Source organism: Arvicola amphibius, chromosome 10 (assembly GCF_903992535.2).
Source record: "Arvicola amphibius chromosome 10, mArvAmp1.2, whole genome shotgun sequence".
Taxonomy (NCBI): domain Eukaryota; kingdom Metazoa; phylum Chordata; class Mammalia; order Rodentia; family Cricetidae; genus Arvicola; species Arvicola amphibius.
This window is the reverse complement of record NC_052056.1, coordinates 77162641-77184637: the sequence shown is the minus strand read 5'-3', so window position 1 is coordinate 77184637 and position 21997 is coordinate 77162641. Positions and strand designations below refer to the sequence as shown.

The 21997-nt window shown below is 44.0% G+C and overlaps 2 protein-coding genes across 3 annotated transcripts in view; one reads left to right on the top strand and one right to left on the bottom strand.

The window, feature by feature from the left end:
* The window catches only part of Pi4ka (phosphatidylinositol 4-kinase alpha), a 134044-nt gene that overhangs the window by 50570 nt on the left and 61477 nt on the right, over window positions 1-21997 (bottom strand). Inside the window, exons 18-19 of the mRNA XM_038345205.1 lie at window positions 20620-20788; window positions 17409-17459 (exon numbers count right to left, since the gene is read on the bottom strand). Of these exons, the coding sequence (XP_038201133.1) occupies window positions 17409-17459; window positions 20620-20788 (220 nt within the window). The remainder of the gene's footprint in view (window positions 1-17408; window positions 17460-20619; window positions 20789-21997) is intronic.
* Window positions 468-21056, top strand: Serpind1 (serpin family D member 1). Of its 2 annotated transcripts, XM_038345207.2 has the most exons (6): window positions 468-625; window positions 4492-5336; window positions 8834-9107; window positions 11002-11146; window positions 19836-19928; window positions 20674-21056. In XM_038345207.2, the coding sequence occupies exons 2-6, from the start codon at window positions 4508-4510 to the stop codon at window positions 20695-20697; spliced, it is 1365 nt and encodes a 454-aa protein (XP_038201135.1). In that variant the 5' UTR covers window positions 468-625; window positions 4492-4507; the 3' UTR covers window positions 20698-21056. The 2 variants fall into 2 exon arrangements, with proteins under 2 accessions (XP_038201135.1, XP_038201134.1); XM_038345206.2 differs by lacking the exons at window positions 19836-19928; window positions 20674-21056 and adding an exon at window positions 11680-12481.

Sequence of the window (21997 nt, the reverse complement as noted above, 5' to 3'; positions counted from 1 at the left end):
AGCACTGCAGTTACAAGCACTTGCTGCTCTTCCAAGGGAGTGGATTTGATTTCCAGCACCCATATGGCAGCTAGCACAAGTCAGAACTCCAGGTCCAGAGGAAATCTGATGCCCTCTTCTGGCCTCCATGGGCACTGCATGCATGTGGTACACAGGCAAAATACCCACACACACAAAAATTATTTTTTAAAAATAAAGAAAAGCTTTAATGGTCATTTCAAAAGATTTATTTATGCTTCTGTGTGTGGCATTGCATTTATATGCACTGTGTGCATGCAGGTACCTGTGGGGGGGGGCATAGAGTATTGGACCCCTGAAGCAATTCTGCTCCCAGAACACTGAACAAATATGCTTAGCTTCAGCAAGATATCCTGCAGACATGCTGAGAGTAACATCAAAACCTCAGCGACAGAGGAACTGTAGTTTGGAAGCAGCTTGTCACCAGGCAGTGATCAAAGACACAGTTGAAAGGTTTCCTGCTGACAGAGCTGGTCGAGTGGTGTTTGAATTGGGGCATATTTGTTTTGGAAAATACACAACAGCCCAGCACCAAAGTTCATGCTGAACCCTGCCGGTGGCCCTTCCTGATTTCATCTCTATAAAGCCGCTGCTCAGAGGCACACAGGTAAGCTGGGTTTCTAACTTTTTTTCCAATTATAATTTTTTGTTTTTAATGTTTTGAGATAGGCAACTGGTTCCTTTACTAGATTAAAAAAAAGAAAGCAGTATTACTTTTAAAGTCCAGCATAAAATTCTATCAGCTGTACCAGTAGCACAACTGGCTAAACTGGAACTGGAATTATAGAGACAAGAGAATTAGATTTTTGGTACTGTAAGCTGGAAGTTGGGCATGGTGGCATAAGGCTGAACTCCAGCACTTGAGGGGTTGAGGCCAGACGACGAGCTTGTAGCAATGTGTACCTATCACCGGAGGTAAAAAAAATTTCTTTTCAAATTAGATAACTGTCTAATGAGTAAGTATGAAAATAGCCTTGTTCTTAGGAAGTTTTCCCAAGCATTATTAAAGGTTAGAGAAATGTTAAGAGATCTAACCTGAAAAGGCTCAGAAAATACTTGTAGATGCTGATACATACGCACACCACATCTCACACATACATGTAAAATTCAGTGACAGTAAAGGGGCACACCAGTTGCTCTCCTACTCTGTCCTTAGCTCTTCCATAAGTTTGAAGTTATTTCAACATAAAAAGGTTTCCCAGCACTCGGGAGGCAGAGGCACATAGAGCTCTATGAGTCTGAGGCCAGCCTGGTCTATAGAGCAAGTTCCAGGATAGCCAGGGCTACACAGAGAAATCCTATATCAAAAAAACCTTTCCATATTACTGGTAACTACTTTTCTCCCTTCTTGTTTGTTCTGGTCTGGATCTGGAGACATCAAGGCTGGAGAGGCTGTTCTCTATGACACATAGCCAAAAAGGCCAGGTCTACTCCATGTACCTCATAAAAATATGCTAAATGATGTTCCTATGAAAACAAAGTTTTGATGATTTATCTTAAAACTACCATACTTTAATTCAAAGATAGTAATTTGAATGTATATACAATTTAGAGGTGTTTTTAAATGTCTTAATGAAACTGACCAGAAAAAATAGATTTACTTGTTAGAGCTCTAATTTTTCAATGCATAAAAAAATACCCTTACATTTTTCTCCTTTCGCTAGTAAGAGAATAATGGAAATTATGGCTTATAGCTTTTGAACATACAATGCAGGAACAGGGTACATGATGCTTAACCCCCTACACTAAACCAAACAGTCTTCCAGGAGTACCGTGAGTACCAGGAGAGGATGAAGATCTTATTGCATGGTTGGGACTCGGCTCCCAAGCCCACACTAATTCAAGTTGGCTTCTGCTTTGTTCTTTAACATTATTATTACTAATTACTCTTTTAGCTGAGGATACTTTTTTTTTGGTTTTTTTTGAGACAGGGTTTCTCTGTAGCTTTGGAGCCTGTCCTGGAGCTAACTCTTGTAGACCAGGCTGGCCTCAAACTCACAAAGATCTGCTTCCTTCTGCCTCCTGAGTGCTGGGATTAAAGGCATGCGCCACCACCGCCCGGAAGAGCTGAGGATACTTTTAAGTGTAATCATACAAAAGACTTCCATTAAGTTGCTTCTGGTTTTTTTTTTTTGTAAATATTTATTTTTATTTGTGTTTATGCATTTGCCTGTTCAAGTGTGTGCCAATGTGTACAGATGGCCAGAAGGGTATCAGAATTCTATGGAGCTGGAGTTAGAGATGAGTGTGAGCCACCCAACTTGAGGGCTGGGATCTAAGTCTTTCATTCCTCTGAAGAGCAGGAAGCACACTGCTGAGCCACCTCTCTAGCCCTGCTCTTCTTTAACTATGAGCTTCCTGCTCATGTCTCATTCTATCTTGAAACTAGGCCCAGTTTTTGACACTACATACATTAGACTCCATTTCTAGAAATTGTTCCACATGTGCAGATTGTGTAGCCACCAATCTCAGCAAAAAAACGCTTGAAGAGGGTCAGAAAAGACCATACATTCAAAGTCAGAAACCATGTGACTCTCCAAAATAAGCAGTCAGAAGTCTCCTGGTTAGATGTAGCTCAGCTGGTAGAGTGCCGACTGTGCTGACAAATCCTGTCTCACCCCGGTGCTGTGTGGAGCAGGTTGGTCGCACAGGACCACAGCTAAGGAGGTGGAGGCAAAGGATCAGAATGTAAGGTCACCCCTTGGCTAGACGGGGTTTCAGTTAGCCTGAGGTACATGATGCATTTTAAAAAAGTTCATCAGTCATGACTAAAATGCTAGAAATGCTAATTTTAACCATATTCTAGGGCATAGGCCCTAAGGACAAAGATTTGAGTGTACTGGCACTCTACGGCAAGCAAGGCAGAGCTGACATCATTACTGCTCAAGGCTAGTCATTCTCTAGTCACCACTGCCTACCATCCATCAGTTTTGGCACCAGGGATTGAGCCCTGGTCCATGCAGTGTGGGTGAGAGTAGTTAACATTTAGCTACATCCCTAACTCAGACCACTGCCATCTCTTAGTAGTAGCAAAAGAAGACTACATCTCATAACAGGTTAAAATGGCAGGAGTATTTCAAGTTGGGCAACTGCACAGCTAGTCCCTAACTGTCTTCAGACCTAACAAGTCCAAATACTTAGGCACCAGTAACTCTTATTTGATCTAGACTGGCAACAGATATTCTAAACAAGGAAATGGTCAGACACCAAACAGACCTTTTTCCTAGGAAGATACACTTAGCTGGTGAGATTGGGGAACAACAAAAGACAGGTCATCTACCTACTTAATAAGTGAGATATGGAAAACCAAGTCAAAGCCACTGGACAGAAAAATCGGATTTGACATGTCAAAGCCTCCTTGGGGACAAGGCAAAGGCTGTGCAGACAAGGACAAGAAGAGGGTCTGTACAAGAGATCTCGCTTGTCTACAGACCTTTAGGAAGGGTGAGCCTCTGACATCATCCCCCCACACACCCCCCACAGACCCTGTCTGCACAGTGAGATGGGAAGCTGGAAGAAGAAAGATGTTTTTCTTCTGACAGCAAAGTTCTCCTATAGCCAGCCACACAAGCCGTTAGCCTCTCAGTGTGCCAGGAAACACGGGTCCCCAGCCACACTCCTTTAGTAGGTCCTAAGGGGGTCCTGCTAGGTTCCAAATCTCAAACAAATTAACTTAAAGAAGGGATCTCAGGTCAGGATTCTTAGCTCAGCAGATAAAGGTGTTTGTTGGGCAAACATGGATACCAGAGTTTGTTCTCCAGAACTCACATAAGGTGGAAGGAGAAAACAATCTCCACCCAACCATTGGACTGTAGCATGCATGTTTACATGTGTGTCTGTACACACACATAAAAAATAATAATAATAAATCGGGCTGATGAGATAGTTCAGCATGTAAAGGTGCCTGCTGCCAAGGCTGATGACCTGAGTTCAATCCCTGGGACCCACAAGGTAGAAGGAGTGACTTCTAAAGTTGTCATATGGCCTCCACAAACGTAATATGGCAAACCTGCCCACCCACACAAATAAATAAGTAAATAAATAAATAAATAAATAAATAAATAAATAAATACCAAAAGTTCTAAAAAAATTAAAGTAGAAAAAATTTTCATCTAGGGCAGTAGTTCTCAACCCTGCATATCAGATATTCATAATTCACAGCAGCAGCAAAATTACAGTTATGACGCATCAATGAAATCATTTCATGGTTGTGGTTACCACAGCCTGAGGAAGTGTATTAAAGGGTCACAGTATTAGGAAGGTTTAGAACCACTGGTCTAGGGGTTCATAGATCCCAGGAGATGCACGAAACACACAAAACATTAACACTAGCTGCATGTTTATTTCTCATCAGAGTCTTACCAGCTTAGGATGCTAAGCTGGTGTAAGAACTGGTGCTGTGACAGGCCTCCTTCTGGATGTTCCAGCAGGATGGAGCCAGGCTGTCTTACTGTTGTCTGTTTTCTATACCAGCTCTAGCTCTGCAAAAATGAAGCCTCCATTCCACCCTCTTCTTCTTTCTGTCATCATGTCTGTGTGTGTTGGGAGCCAAGGCCTTGCTGAGCAGCTAGGTAACGAAAACACGAGCATGTCCTTCCTGCCTGCTAACTTCCACAAAGAAAACACAGTCACCAATGACTGGATTCCAGAGGGGGAGGAGGAAGAGGACTACCTGGACCTGGAGAAGCTACTCAGTGAAGACGACGACTACATTTACATCATTGATGCAGTTTCCCCGACAGAAGCAGAATCAAGTGATGGGAATATCCTGCAGCTTTTCCAAGGCAAGAGTCGGATCCAGCGTCTTAATATCCTCAATGCAAAGTTTGCCTTCAACCTTTACCGAGTCCTGAAGGACCAGGCTACCACTTCTGATAACATCTTCATTGCACCTGTTGGCATTTCTACTGCTATGGGGATGCTTTCCTTAGGCTTGAGGGGAGAGACCCATGAGGAAGTACACTCAGTTCTACACTTTAAAGACTTTGTCAATGCTAGCAGCAAGTATGAGATTGCCACCATTCACAATCTCTTTCGGAAGCTGACCCATCGCCTGTTCAGGAGGAACTTTGGGTACACGCTCCAGTCAGTTAATAACCTTTATATTCAGAAGCAGTTTCCCATCCAGGAGGACTTCAAAGCTGGTATGAGAGAGTTTTACTTTGCCGAGGCCCAGGTGGCTGACTTCTCAGATCCTGCCTTCATATCAAAGGCAAACAACCACATTTTGAAGCTCACCAAGGGCCTCATAAAAGAAGCTCTGGAGAATATAGATTCTGCTACTCAGATGATGATTCTGAACTGCATCTACTTCAAAGGTAAGAAGCAGTTTTATGATTCCCAAAGGAAACCCACAACACAGCTGTCTGGTACACAAAAAGAACAAGAACTGTATGTTAGCTGTAATTTATGAAGGAAAATAAGACACTCAGCCGACTCAGGGGCAGGAAAGAACACAATGAGGTGGTAGCTATTATTAATAGCCTATCATTTACACTCACTGGATTTCCATGTGGTAGGGATCGTGGTGTTAAAGTTATTAGGATCCTTTTTTACAGACAAATCCAGCAAAGCATAGAGGTAAAATGCCCCAAGGCGGCACAAGCCTTTAATCCCAGCACTCAGGAGGCAGAGGCAGTGATTCTCAGTGAGTTGGAGGCCAGCCTGGTCTACAAAGTGAGTTCCAAGACAGCCAGGGCTACACAGAGGAATACTGTCTCGAAAAACCAAAAATCACACCCTCCAAAACTAAAGACTGTAGGGCAGTATTCAGGATGAATCTCTGTGAGCTATCTCTGATGATCTATTTATTTAATTTAATTAATAATTAAAAACTCTGATGATTTATTAATTGGAAGAAATAATATAAGCCCCCTCTCTCTCATTTTTAAGTATTTGGCCAGTGTAGATTAAGATTTCTTCATTTCCCTTCCCAATTATCAGTGAGTAGAAATAAAGACAAAAAGCTAGAGAAATATATCTGGAAACTGTTCAGTTACAATAACTGCTAGAAACACAACTTCTTCTCAGGGTACTTTTTGTTTCCTGAAACAGGGTCCCCTTGTATAGACTTGGCTAGTCTAGAACCTGCTGGGTAGAATAGGCTGGCCTGCTAGGATCAAGGGCATGTGCCACCACAACTAGCTCTCTCAGGGGACTTTTGCATTAATTCTGTTCCTCTTTTTTTTTTCCCCCTTTGAGACAGTCAGTTCTCTCCCCTCTATACTGTGGTCTCTGTGATGCAAACCAATTGGCAGGCCTGGCAGCAGGCATCTTTGGCTGGGCCATCTTTCTGGTTCTAAATAATGATTTCTCCAGCAACTCTTAGCGGCCATGCATGAAAGCACTTTTAAAGAGTGCACTATCTCCCACTCAACACAAATGTACATGTGCATGTGTGTATCTACACAATAAGATCCAACTCAAGCACGTGTGTATCTACACAGTAAGACCCAACTCAAGCACATGTGTGTGTCTACACAGTAAGACCCAACTCAAGCACGTGTGTGTATCTACACAATAAGACCCAACTCAAGAACATGTGTGTCTACACAATAAGACCCAACTCAAGCACGTGTGTGTATCTATACAATAAGACCCAATTTAAAAAGTATTTTTTAAAAAGGGTCTTGCTATGTAGACAGGATGACCTAGAACTCAAGACCCTCCTGCTTTAACTCCTGCAATGCTGGGGCTACAGGCAAAATCCAAACCTCTTTTGGAATCCGATCAAAATAAACTTGTACCTCACTTAAGCTGAAGGCAGTCAGAGGGATGGCTTAGCACCACAGCTAACGGCAGTACTGTAGCCACATTTCTTTGTCATCACTGAGTTCAGGACACTGGTAAAGGCATAGGTGCTGGGAAGCCTACACTTCCTATTTGTTCACCCCAGTGGTTGTACTGCTCGGGGATCTGAAGGACAGGAGCGTTCCCAGTTCTGCAAAAATAGGAATCCTGGCAGGCTGGGCTGCTAAGCAGCACTATAGAGGCCAAGACTTCAGGAGGTTTGGGAGTGCTGAGATCTAACCCCCAGACTTCCTTCCAGAGCCAGGCACAGCATTCAAGTTTCAAGGTGGGTACTGCTAAAGGCTAAATCTCTAACAAGCCATGACTACAGGCAGATATACAAACATGTAGTACATATTTATGATGAAAATATAATGTTCTTTTCCATTACTGGTTCTAAGTACAAGTTTTGGAACTGAGCAAACAAGAGTCTAAATGGTAGTTTCAGCCCTTCTCATTTGTGTGACCCCTGTCATCATGGGAGGGTCAGACCTACTCTGACAGGGCGCAGAGAACTGAAGCAATGCAGCACACAGTCGTCCTGTAAACAGGAAGAGCACAATGAACTTGAAGCTGGGTATACAGCATAGTTCAATATGACAAGGAGTATGTATGATATTGCAGGTAACGTTTATTGTCACAAGTGATCAGGTTCTGCTTGGGAATGGCTTCAGAACAGACTGGTGGGAACACCCTCAGTGTTCACAGTCGGCTGGTTGCCCACAGTCTCGACACTAATCAGTCATACTTGAAATTCTGAACCAAGAGGCTGTTCTGTCAGCACTAGAGCAGGCAGGAATACGGGACAGACTAGACATCTCTTGAGTGACTAATCCACAGTACTCTAAGGTGCCAAAGTGCTTTTCCCTGATGTGTTGGAACACTGACTGGACTCTGTTGGGGATCAGAGGGGGCATCTTTTTGTTTATTTGTTTTGTTTTGGTTTTGGTTTTTTTCCCAGTAGCTATGGAGCCTGTCCTGGAACTCCCTCTATAGACCAGGTTGGCCTTGAACTCACAGAGATCCTCCTGCCTCTGCCTCCCAGTGCTGGGATTAAAGGCATGTGCCACCACTGCTCAGCTATTTGTTTTTTGAGACAGGGTTTCTCTATGCAGCCCTGGCTGTCCTGGAACTCACCATGTAGACCAGGCTGGCCTTGAACTCTCCGCCTGCCTCCGCCTGCCTCTGCCTTTGCAGAGAAGTGCTGGCTGAGAAGGATGCATTTTAAAGGTTAGAAAATTTCGTAAGTATAATTTTGTTTCTAATCCCCAAATCTCTTAATTCTGTGCTATAACTGCTTTGTTAGTGCCTCTTCTCATCACTGCTGGAAGAATAGTGATTTCCAATGGGTCTGGAGCGGTGTCTGCAGGCACTAGTGACTATCACAACTAAAGCTGGTATCGCACTGGGAGAACATAAGGATGCTGTTAAAGCCTCAGAGCACAGACAGTCCTCACAGAATGATTTGGTTTAGAAATCCTGGGTGTGGCTGACTTGGAGGTAGCAGCTAAGGGGCAACCATAAGCAGGCCAGAGGAAACCTTAAACAAGTTACCTTACTTCATTGTGTCTCTGCTACCTTATCCAAAAGTATGCGTGGAAATTTAAACCATGTATTTCATATAGCTTCTAGGAGCTGGAAATGAGGTAATACAAGAGAGGCGCTTATGCCTGGCATGCGGCCTGTTGGAACTAGTTACCAACATTATTAATGATGAGTATCTTGGAGCTAAGATTTATTTCTGAATAACAGCTCTATACCAAGCCGACATGGAAGACCCTGAGGACACCACTCTATCAGATTCGTGTCCTGCCAAATGCTAGAGAACCATAGTGTGAGGGCTTAAAGGGTTACTCGCTTTCCAAATAATTAGATTACAGGCCCAGGTGAATTAAGTATCTGTCCGGGACAAATAAGTAAATTTCTCTTGTTAAGACTCTGGGTGTTAGTTCTAGAGAGCCCTCCAAGGGCACATGTTCAAGAGCAAAGGCCACATTCTGAAGGGACATTCCTTTTGACTTCACAGGAACTTGGGTGAATAAATTCCCAGTGGAAATGACACACAATCACAACTTCCGGCTCAATGAGCGAGAAGTAGTTAAAGTCTCCATGATGCAGACTAAAGGGAATTTCCTTGCGGCAAATGACCAGGAGCTGGACTGTGACATTCTCCAGTTGGAGTATGTAGGGGACGTCAGCATGCTAATTGTGATCCCACGCAAGCTCTCAGGAATGAAGACTCTTGAAGCACAGCTGACGCCCCAGGTAGTAGAGAGATGGCAAAAAAGCATGACAAACAGGTACTTCAGGTCATTTGTTCTTTTGCTTTCTCAGGCTGGGGTATCTAAGAGTACTGAAGCCACGGCTAATTTTTATCCCCTCCCTTTCTCCCTCCCTCCTGAGTCAGGTTCTCACTCTGTAGTGCAGATAGCCCTGGCCTCAAAGGGGCAGTGACCCTCCAGTGTCAGGAGTGTGGCCGCTCCACTCAGTTTCACCAGTTTGTTCGTTTGTTTTAAAGGGGAAGTACGCAAAAGAACCCAAAAATTGCCACACAGGCCTTGCTTGTTTATTTCAGCCTGAATTTCTTGTTCAGTGGGAGCACTGATGAGAGAGCCACAAAGCTGTCTCAGAAGGCAGGGACAGGTAGCTTCAGGTCATCTTAGGAACAGCCTCCATCTACTTACTATACAACACATGTGGCTCTGAGCCCCAGTTCAGCCGACCCCAAGGTGCGACTAACCATATTCCTTATCAGGACTCAAGGGGAGTAGGAAACACAGCAGTGGGTTGACTGCTCCCACCCCCAGCCCCTGCTCTCAGTGCCTAGAATGTAAGCGGCTCCCAGCACAGATATTACTCTTCTTTTCTGCCATGAAATCGCAAGTTCTTTTTAACTCACTGAAGATTTGCCATCATGATATTCTTTGATCTTTATTTATTATTTATAGTCGAAACTATTGATGTTAAATACTTGAAGCTATTGGACAATGGCAGAAAGAATAGAGAAATGGGATATATTTCTGTGTTACTAGATAATTACTGGTTAGACTCATAATAAAAGGTGAAATCTGTTGGACAAGAAATAAAAAAATACAGCAAAAGTGAAAATATTGCTGGGTACAGTAGCACACCCCTGTAACCCAGCACTGGGGAAGCTGAGGCAGGAAATCATGAGTACAGGGTCAGAAAGAGTGAGACCCTGTTTCAAAAACACAAGCCAGTGAGATGGATCAGCAGGTAAAGGTGCTTACTGCCAAGCCTAACTACCTGAGTTCAATTCCTGGGACCCACATGGTGGAAGGAGAGAAGAGACACCTGAAAGTTGTCCTTTTCTGACCTCTATACACATAACTATGCAAGCATACATAAAATATGTAAATAAGTATAATAAAAATTAAAGCAAAATAAAAACCCTAAAATAGAAAACCTTAGAAGCCGATTCTTGGAGGAAGGTGGATTTCTCAGGTATATGATGATATTAAGCCCTGTGGATTTCTTTAAAAATGTCCCTCTGTACTTACTTCCTGCACCATCCCTCTCTTTGGTGGCATCCTCTCTGAAGTCAGTGAGGCCCAAGCCACCCTGAGTTCTGTCCTTCACCCAGCACAGCATGTCCGTCCCCTCACCCTCTCCCTCCCTGTGGACTCCTAACACGAGGAGCCTGCCTAGATTCCAGCTGATGGCAGTTTGTCCTCCCTGGTCAGCTCTGTTTAGCATCTTTCCTTTTTCCCTCCCTTGGCCAGTCCTTTTATGCTTCAGTCAGATCCAAGGCCTTACATATAAAATGGTCTAACACCTATAGATATCCTATGCATACTTCCCCACAGACTATAAGTCATCCCTACCTTACTTGTCATACCTAAGACAATATGAGCGCTTGGTAAATAGTTGTTCTATACTGCTTACAGAACAATGAGAACAAAAACTCTGGACATTGTACAGGTGTAGTTTCCCTGGCACCTGGAGTCTGTGTCTGTGACACTCATTGATATAAGGGCTGTGACTGGACCTATGGTGGATGGCTTTTCCAAACCCTCAACTGACAGTACCAATATATACATTTTAAATGTCAAGAGTTGCTATGTTAGTTCTGTGGCAAATACACTTCACTGCAGGCCAATTCAATTTAGCAGGGGAAATGTCATTATTTTGTCATTTGTATCCATAAAATTGGCACCTTTCTTTTCCAACTAGAACTCGAGAGGTACTTCTGCCCAAGTTTAAGCTTGAGAAGAACTACAACCTGGTGGATGTCCTTAAGTCCATGGGAATCACAAAGCTGTTCAGCAAGAATGGCAACATGTCAGGCATCTCAGACCAGAGGATCACCATTGATCTGGTAATGGCTCCCTCTTGTGTGTTAGTCCCCAGATCCTGCCTGGCACTGTTGCTACCTCTTTCTCCAACCTCCTAGTAGGCCTGTGACCCAAACTTTAAAGATACAGGGGGCTGGGTGGCTATTTTGGCTCCCAAGCCTCTCAGCCTCTGGACATGGTCAATACAATGTAGTTCTACTCTTGCCACAATTACCATGTTCTCAAAAACCATTTAAGGGTCATTTTTACTAGATGTGATTTGTGTCTTATGTAAGGTCTCTGGAACTTTTCTCTGATGATGAATCTTTTATTCCCCCCCGCAAGACAGGGTTTCTCTGTGTAACAGCCTTAGCTGTCCTGAAACTAGCTCTTGTAGACCTGGTTGGCCTCGAACTGTCAGAGTTCTGCCTGCCTCTGCCTCCCGAGTGCTGGGATTAAAGGTGTGCACCACTGCCAGGCCTGATGATGAGTCTTAATCAGGTGCTCCATCCTACCCCATCCCCATCTCTCATGACAACCTACACGACTGATACTGTTCCTTTCTGCTTTTAAACAGTTTAAGCACCAAAGCACCATCACGGTGAACGAAGAGGGCACGCAAGCTGCAGCTGTAACCACGGTGGGGTTTATGCCGCTGTCTACCCAAGTCCGGTTCACTGTTGACCGTCCTTTCCTGTTTCTAGTGTATGAGCACCGAACCAGCTGCCTGCTCTTCATGGGGAGAGTGGCCAACCCCACCAGGTCTTAACGGTAGTGGTCTGGGCACCTGGTGTAGTTTGGGGACACTCAGTAATTCTGTTCTCAGTCTAACAAAGAGGACAGAGATATTTTGATATGATAACTTATGTGGTTTATGATAATATCTGAATTTAAGGCCCACATAGGAGAAGAAAGTTACCAGGGACTAAGAAGCCGACACAGCAAACAACACCACAAGATCACAGAAGTTAATGGGCTAACTCTAGGGCCAGCTATTCCCTACAGGTCCTAGCAACATATGTACTGCCTCAGCCCCCACTCCTGGCCCCTACGAGCAAACTGCCAGGGTGTATGGGATACTTTCTCTGCAGGTAGCTTCATCAATGTTATCATTCAAGGTTAAAAGAGAAAACTCAACCAGCCCCCATCTAAATGCTATTCAGGAGGTTTTACCTCTTCCAGGGAGGATGCCCAAGCAGCACAATTCCTGCCCAGTGGAAAAATAACCTCAACACACCTGAGATGCTGAGACTTAATTCAAGGCCCAACCTCCTAAATTCATGTGACCATCTCCTCTCCTGCTGCCTCATAGTTACCTAGGTGTGTACACAAGCCTACAGATACATTCTAGAGATTAATAAACAGCTATATTTACTATGTATCTGTTACAATTATCTTTTACAGGGGGGTGGTGTTTCACTATGTAGCCTTGGCTGGACTGGAACTTGCTAGGTAGACCAAGCTGGTCTTGACTGCATAAAGATCTGCCTACTTCTGCTTTCTGAGTGCTGGGATCCCTAACGTCATGTGCCATAACACCCAGTATAAGTCTATTATTTTGCACCTCAAATAACAAAGGGCAAGTTGGAAAACACCCTTAAGAAAGACAAAGGTGGACAGAAAGTCACTCATGTGTTATGCAGTGACTAGTACACTACAGCAAGGCAGGTTTTGGATAAAGAGGTGTGTGGCTGAGTCCTTGGTACCAGTCTGATGGAAGGCCTGAGACAAGGTGCTCTAGAGTCTACAGCAAGGTGCATGCTTTGACTTTCCTCTTTCAGATGTGGCCCTGCAGTAGGTCTGGTCTGATAAAGCTGGCAACATCCAAGGAATACGACTTGGTACCATTCACAATGCTCCGAAGGCTGCTCAGAAGGCATGGGTCAAGATGTGCTTTCAGTGGGGAGACTGGCAGCTGTAACAGGAGCAGCAGCCACAAGCTTCGTGCTAACTAACTGTAAACCCCATACCTTAGAGGAAGAAGTTTTATTTCCCAACAATGCAAGAGTTGGAAGGGTTCTAAAACATGCACAAAATACAGCTACAAGGTGGGGCTGGGTCCAAGGCTAGGCTTGTTGGACTTGAGGGTCTGGTTACAGAATACTCTGACCATATGAAACAATAATAGCAATGGCAACAGCTGAGAGGATCATGCTACTTCTAGTGTAATGTATGAAATAGTGTGTAATGTACATACTATATGCTTGATACTGCTGGTTTTGGAGGTCACATTCTCACCACCTCCTCTTGACAGTTGAGGAAGCAATGGCAACTTACAGAAGAAGAGTAACTTGATGAGACCTAGATTCAACCCCAGGTAGGTAGGCTCAGGGTATGGACTTCTTGCTAACTATTTTACACCTGCACCAGCGTTCTATTGAGAATAAGACAGTACAGGACTGAGGCAAAATCTCCCCACTGCATCTTTTCAGTTCTTGGTAAAGCCTGAATGATGATGGCCCATCGCTTTTTCCCTCCAATTTGTTTTAATACTGTTCTTTTCTGGTGTTTGTTTTATATATTTTATCTTGCTGGTATTTTTCTCACTCCTTACATTTTTAATTGCAGTTATTTCAAAATTGTGCCCTAAAAAGATAGGTGGGTATGTCCCTGTAATCCTAGTTATTTCAGAGGTTGAGGTTAGGAGAATTGGTTAATAAGCCTAAAAGTTAGAGCCAGGACTATAAGGTGAAATCCTGTCTCAAAACAAACACCACCCCCCTACTCCATATCTTTAGCCTTTGTCATGTGTCATTTTCCCAGAAAACTCCACGGTCTCACTTCTAATCCCTACCTCAGCCACATGTGGCCTAGGTTGCTCCAGGCTCCTGCACAGGAGGGACCCTCTCATCTCCAGGGTCCCTAATTACTTCCATTTACTTAGAATCCCTGCAGTCCCTCTTAAAGACACTAGCCTGCCATTTCTCAAAGCAGGAGAGGACTAACTACAGCACAGCCTCTGGGGCAAGCTTCTTGGACACAGACCCGATGCCTAGAAGCTATGAGATGTCGAGCAGGTTTTATACCTCACTATGCTTACTTGTAAAATAGAAATAAAAGCAAAAGTGGTCTCATAGGGTTGTTGTGAGGTGGTAATACCTGGACAAGGTCTAGACCAGGGATAAACATTTCTTGTTCTAGTCTAAGAAAGAACCTTATTAAGGGGCTCTGAACTTAGAGGTTCTGGACAGTCTTTTCATGAGACACACGTGAACACAGATGCATTTCTGTAGAAAAGAAGTATAAAACTTGCAAAAATGCATATGACCTAGAAAAGGTATAACTTGTCTAAGTCCACAAAAACTACCTGGGGTAAAGATGAACCTGCTCTCAGTGAGACACAGGAATATTTCCTGGGAAGATGGTACATCTCAATCAGCCACTATATTCTGAGTAGATGAGGTGTCTAAGTGTCAGACAGTCTTCAGAATGCTTAAGTGTGGGCTATTTAGCAGCAAAAGCAATGAAAAAAATAACTTTGCAAAGTTAGAAGATAAAGATCACCTAACTAAGCAGGAAGAGATCCCACAACCACATGACCCAGCTTCACAGCAACTGAAACCTCCAGTTTCAGGAGGTTCCTGAGTGCCGACAGAAGCCTTTTGCTTCAAATTAACCAGCCCTTTTGAATCATTAAAAGTCTAAAACAGAGTATGTATTTCTCTTTGAAAAACAAGCAACAAGAAAACAGTACAAAACACTAAATATTAAAGAAACATACAAACAAAACAAAAAACCCCATACCACCTTTGGAAATCAATTTCTTTCAGAAGGTACAAGAGGTCACTAAAAAGCAAATGTAAAACTCATGATCCTTTGGCTCTCTGTTGAGCAAGTAGATCAAATATTTGTTTCCTCCCCCGTAATATAACCATTAACTTTTGTTAAAAATACAAAAGTCTCCAGGAAGCCCACACCCAGCTTTGGGCATATATAACTGTTCTTTTTCCATTAAGTGTGTGCCTGGATGCCCTGCGTCTCCTCTTTTAACATCAGGCTGAAATCTACATTGAAATCTTTTTCTTTTCTTTCTTTTTCTTTTTTTAAAGATTTATTTATTATGTATACAGTGTTCTGCCTGCATGCCAGAAGAGGGCACCAGATCTCATTACAGATGGTTGTGGGTGCTGGGAATTGAACTCAGGACCTCTAGAAGAGCAACCAGTGCTCTTAACCGTTGAGCTATCTCTCTAACCCTGAAATCTTTTTCTTAGCCCCAATTAGAAGTGATAATATTCAGCCAGGTGGTGGTAGCTCATGCCTTTACTCCCAGCACTCCTGTAAACCTATGCTTTTCCATGGGCTTTGCTGACTTCTTTTCAACAGGCTGAGAAAGTACCCACTGGGGCTTCATACTTCTCACCTTTCTCTCTAGGCCAAACAGAAGGCGTACGTGTGAGAGCATGCATAGAGCCACAGCTCGACTTCTGCTGCTGGAGTCTAACCCAGAGCCTTGCATGTACCAACTAAGCCCTATTATTGAGTAAGCATTCAGTCCACAAAGACACTTCAAAACATGATTGTATGTTGGATAACATTAATGACAAAGTGGGAGAATTTGTTTTAAAAAATAGTCAGTAGGGGAAAATACCATTATAGAAAGACTCTTGCAATCCTAAAAATCTGTTTTGTTTTTATTTTTGTTTAAAATGTGTATGGGTGTTTTGCCTACATCTATATCTTTGCACCATGTGTGTGCCTAGTACCATGGAGGTCAGGAGAGGGTGTCAGATCTCCTAGAACTAAAGTTCAGATGGTTGTGAGCCACCATGTGGGTTTTCAAAATCAAACCCAACTCCTCTGGAAGAGTAACAAGTGCTCTTAACCACTGGGCATCTCTCCAGCTCCTGTGTAAATCTGCAAGAGCAGTGAGAACCAGTGATGGCAAGTCCCAAGGTGTTAAGATCTTCAGGAGGAACATGCACCATTAGGGTTCATTGCACTGCCTCCTTCCCCTCAAACATTCTCATGGGATGAAATGTCCTAGTACAGACATAGTCTTCATTCTGTATCAACATAAACTCACACGAGGCACGGTCAGAAAATGAGTGTGTAGGTAAAAAGATGGCTTATGTATATGTGGGATACTACACAAGATATATGAATTTTTACTATTAAAGAGCAATAATAATAAACTGCCTAGAAGTCCCAAGGTTTAAAGAATACCCAAGATGAGCACACAAACCACTTCACTACGATGAGGAGAGATAAATCTGATATGGTGTATGCCTGCAATCCTAGTACCTGAAAGGCCGAGGCAGACCAGCTGCTAAATTCAAGGCTAGCCTCGAGTACTCAGAGAGTTCTAGACTATCCCAGGCTACATAGCAAACTTCCCACCCCCATCGCCCGGACACAAACCCCTCCACTTTCCTGTCCAACTATCTTGTCCTTAGCACCCTCAGTGCCCACAATTTCAAGACCTGAACTATGGCACGACATGAGGCGAGAACAAGAGAGGGATAAAAATATGAGAACACAAGGCCCAAGGACTGCTACTGGGAATGACTTAGAGTGCGGAAATCCTTCACAGAGGTTATTTGCTGAAACTAAGTGTAGCGGCGCACACCTTTAATCCCAGCACCCAGGAGGCAGAGGCAGGCGGATCTCTGTGAGTTTGAAATCAGCCTGGTCTACAGAGTGAGTTCCAGACCAAACCAAAGCTACATAATAAGACCTTATCTTTATTATTTTTATATAAACTTTTTATTTTTGCAGAGCAGTGGACATAGCATAAAACAGGACTGGATAACTATGGGCTCTCTAGCACAGCTGTGTCTAATCAGGAAGCAGCCTCTTTCTCACAGGAGAAAGCCAAGGAAGGAGACAAAGCAGCAGTGAAGGACAGGGCACGATGCAGAATAAGCAGGGCCAGATCTCAGTGCCATGCAAAAGGAACTGGAGTGAGTTCCCTGCCAGACTGCTGAGGAAGTCTGGGCACAGACAGAGTTATCCCTATAGGTTGTCACTCAAAGTTGTTGGTGACTGGAACAACCATCTATAGAGTTACTGGAATTCCATTTATTTATTTATTTATTTACTTACTTACTTATTGTCATTGTTGCTGTTTGTTTGTTTTTTAAGACAGGGTCTCGGTATATAGCTCTGGCTGTCCTGGAACTCACTCTGTAGACCAGGCTGGCCTCGAACTCACAGAGATCAACTTGCCTCTGTCTCCCAAGTGCTAGGATTAGTGTGAGCCTTTCTGCCCAGCAGAATTACTGAGATTTTAGAAAGCATTTTTATAAGGAATTGACTCAAACATGAATAGTTGGAAATTAAATCATCTGACAAGTGAATACTCACCACAGCAATTACAGGAATGAGCACCCCCAAATTCCCTGCACTGCTGGAAGCCTAGGAAAATAGCAAAAACATTTCTTTTACAAACAAAAAACCCCAACAGTATTGTATAGGATTCCCTAACCTAAGAAAAACAAGGAGGCATATTCATAGGCATATAAAGATACCCATGTGTCGCATTCTGTGGTTCTGGCACCTTTCCCCATTCTAAGCACTTAAACTATAAACTCTAGTCCCCATGCTGCAGAATCCACGCTTGTGCACATGGTGCTGAGGACTGACCCGGAACCTTGCTCATGCTGCACAAGTGCTCTGCCGCTGGGCTACACCCTTAGCCCTAGAACAGCTGCAGTGAGGGGCGGACAGGGACAACTGAAATGTCCAATGTAAACCATTAACTTATGCTTGTATAAATAGTGGCAATCTACATTAATGTGACCTAGTCACTAAGAAAACAACTTTTTGAGAAAAAAATTACTCACCTTGGAAGAGTGCTGACAGAAGTTTTAAATGAAAACAAATGAGGGTTTGAGTACCCTCTGATTCAATTATAGTTAGGTAATATACACAAGTAGAGAAAATATGCCAAAGCACCTAAGTAGAGGGATTATGGCTTTTTGCTTACTTTTCTAAGTTAGGAAATCCCAGAAGATTTAATAATTAAATGGTTAAGTTCTCCAATAGGCCCAAAAATCTGGCTAAACTGCAACAAACACTTGTGGAGAGCTAAGGAAGCCCTGAGCAAATGTGTATTGTTGACTTGGACACAGCTGTCAAGGACCTAATGTCTCAGATCCCATGGGAGTAGCAAATCCGCTCTCGTCTCAGTGCAAACGATGACACTGTGACAATTGGCCGGTGTGACAACAATTGACTTGCAGCAGAAGCTTCTTACTCCTGAATGACTGAGAAGCCATCTATAAAGACCCTCCCCCTGTGTTAGACACAATAAATACACAGAGGTTCTGGGTTGCTGAGTAGGAGTGCTCCATTAGAGCAAGCACAGCCTCCCTGACCTCAACCTCTATGTGTGTATGTGTCCTTTCTCTATTCCCTCACTGCTCCAGTCAGGTTTTCAGGACCAAGCCATGCTGGACTCGGCAGACAATGGTGCCAAACTTTAGAAGAACGAACTATGCACTGTATTTATAATAGTGATAGCAGATAGCACTGAGGACCCTACTGTGACCCGGAAGTGTTCCGAATGCTTTTTTTGCATTAACTTCTGGTGAGATTCACCAAGAATCAGAGCATCTTGGCAAGGTCATGTGGTCACTTGAGAAGATGCAGACAGAATCCCAATCTGGTTTTCCTGGGCTGTAGCAGATAAGCACTGGTTCTCTTTGGGAAGACCCAAAGTCTCAGAGCTACACAATGAAGTAGAACACCCTCCATGGGTCTTAGTTTAACTTTTTAAAAAATTTTTGAATACAGGCTGGCCTAGAACTTGCCAAGAAGACTACGCTAGTGGCTAGTACTCTACCTCCTGAGGACTGGGGTTAAAGGCATGCACCATCACATCTGGCGTTATGGGTAGTTATGAGCCAGTATCTTCCTCTCGCTTTTACAGGCTCCCCTTACCCAAGAAGGTCCTATTTCAATAAATACTTGGCAAACAGTAACTACAAAGAACAGGATTCCTACCTCTGTACTTAGGAGAAATAGAATCCTGGTGTTGCTCTTTTAGCCTGTGAATAAGCATTAAACCCCAGGAGTCTTGAGACTCCATAGGAAGCAAACAGGAGTGAACACAGGTCGCAGTAGATCAGTGGGCACTGGCCATTCCTTGTAGGAAGGAAAGAAAACACACTTCCTCAAGTGTTTAGTACCTCCCTGCTTCACCCTTCTCTTCCGTCGACCGACACATTCTTTTATTTATTTATTTTTATTTGATGTGCATTGGGTGTTTTACCTACATGTATGTCTGTGTGAGGGCATTGGATCCCCAGGTACCAGAGTTACAGATAGGTGTGAGCTGCCATGTGGGTGCTGTGGACTGAACCCAGGTACACTGGAAGAGCAGCCAATGCTCTTAACCATTGAGTCATGTCCAGCCACTATGGACAAGATCTTAAGCAGGTTCTTTTGTTTTGTTTTTGGCATCAGCTACTCGCTGACCAAGGCTTTCACAGGAAGAATTCCAAGGAGATGTCAACTCAGATATCACCTCTGCGAAGCATTCTTGACCAGCCTAGTCTTAAAGTGCTCCTTGCTGGACTGCTATGCTCTGTGCTCCCCAAAGCCTCTCAAGGAGAGGGTGCTATCTTATTTACTTGACCCCCTCACCTGGAATAACAGTCAGGACCCTGCAGCCCACGGGCCTAATCCTAACTATTATCTGTCTCTTGCATAAGCCTACAGCTGCAACCAGGCCCTTGCAGCCCACGGACCTAATCGTAATCATTAACTGTCTCTTGCACACGCCTACAGCTGCTGTCAGCTACCACAGCCGAGTGGAGCTGTTGCAACAGAAACTGTCTTGAGCCTGCAAAGCCTACACTATCGACAGTTTCGTCCTTTACAGTAAGTGGGCTGACCCTGACTGGTGACAGTACCTGGGACCCAGTGGTTGAATATAGTAACTGGGAAAGGGAAAGGGAGGGAATAGTATAAGAGCATGAAAATGGAAACATGGGAGAAGGTTTGCTGTTAGTGGGGAGATGATGTGGTAAGAGAGAACCCCCCGTCTTAAACACCCCCAAATAATCAATATGAACATTTAAAAGGTAGCCTTCTGTCTGTCCATGTGGACCTGCCTTTCTAGAACAGTCTTACAGCAGATAAAGGATGGTACTCCGTATGTTTCAATGGCAGCATGTAAGATTCCTCAGCATAGGCTCAGGCCAGGACACCCTCACCTGCTTCCAGATGGTGACATAGGGAAAGAGCGGCCGGGAAGAAGCCCATGCTGCTGCCGCTGCCACTGGAGCTGATACAAGCCAGATGCAGTCTGGTGAGGAAGCCACACCCCTCCCTACCTTACCAGCATCCTGAGTGAGAAGCCACTCTCCTCCTTCTTGTTTTCTCCAGATGTTCTTAAACCACCTAACAGGTAGTAGGGTGTAACACAGTGGTGGAGCATACACTCAGCATATGTGGAATCTTGGCTTTGAGCCCCAGAACCAAAAATTTAAGAAGTAAATAATTTAACACCGAAAGCACCATATTTCAGCCAAGACAGTGCCTCAAAACCCAGCGACCTCGTTCTTCCTACCTTCAGGGCGGGGCCCTTCTCACTCGCCCTCTCACTGGCTCTTTTCCCCTCCAGGCCCAGCTGCACAAACAGTTCTAGCAGGTTCATCAACAGCTCGTCCACAAGATGCTCTTCCTGAATGTTGGCTGCAATGTTGGCCAGGGCATTGATCACTGCTAGGGAACAGTGCCTAAAAAAAAGGAACAAAGGGAAACCCACTGCTGAGCCCTCAGCTGCCGGAGACAGAAACACTTGCTCTAAGTTGGTCTGGCCTGCCTCCCCATGCACAGGAACTCCCAAAAGTTTATGAACATGCCATCGTCATGACAAACAGACCCTGAAAGTAAATGGCTGAATAAATTCCTATGTACCTCTTGACCCAGAATCTGGTTCAAGGAGCTAGATACCAGGGACCCTGACTTTCCTCTGACCATTAAAAGCCTACTGAATTATCTGGATGCAGAATTACTCAGTTCTAGACTTTTCTGCTTGAGTTCTGTTATTCTCCTTCAAATCAAACCGAAACATCACTACTCCTGATAATTAGCTTCTCACCAGTGCTCCCCACAACTCTGGGACTGGCATTACTAGCGGCAGGCAGTGAACACGAAAGAGTCCTGTAGTGATATATGTTTGTAATCTAGCAAACAAAGCTAGCCTGCAGATCAAAGTGCAGAGTGCAGAATGCAGAGCTAAGCCACTAGTTAGCCACAGGTCAGGCAGTGGTGGCACACACCTTTAATCTCAGTACTAGAGACAGAGGCCCTGATAGATCTCTGTGAGTTCAAGGTCACCCTGGGCTACATGAAATTGATCCAGTCTGAAAAAGAAATAGAGCTGGGTGGTGGTGGCTCATATGTTTAATTCCAGTACTTAGGAGTGGTGTGGGAAGTCCTTTTGTCTATGCGTTGCTTTTATTGGTTAATGAATAAATCTGTTTTGGCCAGTGGTTTAGCAAAATAGAGCTAGGCGGGAAAACTAAACTAAATGCTGGGAGAAAGAAGGTGGAGAGTGGCTAAAAGCTATGTAGCCCTGTCAGAGACAGACACTGTATAAGAAATTTACCCGGTAAGCTATAGCCACATGGCGATACACAGATTAATAAAAATGGGTTAATAGAAAGCCAGAAATACACTTAAGATATTGGCCAAACCATATTGGAAATAATATAGTTTCTCTGTGATTATTTCAGGAGTCTGGGTGGCTGGGAAATGAACAAGCAGCTGGTGGTGATAGAGAGGAGGGACGTGGCTGGGCAGAGAGATGAATATAAGGTGGCAGGAGGCAGCGGTCTGAATATGCAGCCTGAGGATCGCCCCTTTAGTCTGAAGATTTGCTAGAGGTAAAAGGTCTCTCTAGTGGCTGACTGCACTGCTTCTCTGATCTCTTTTTTCACCCC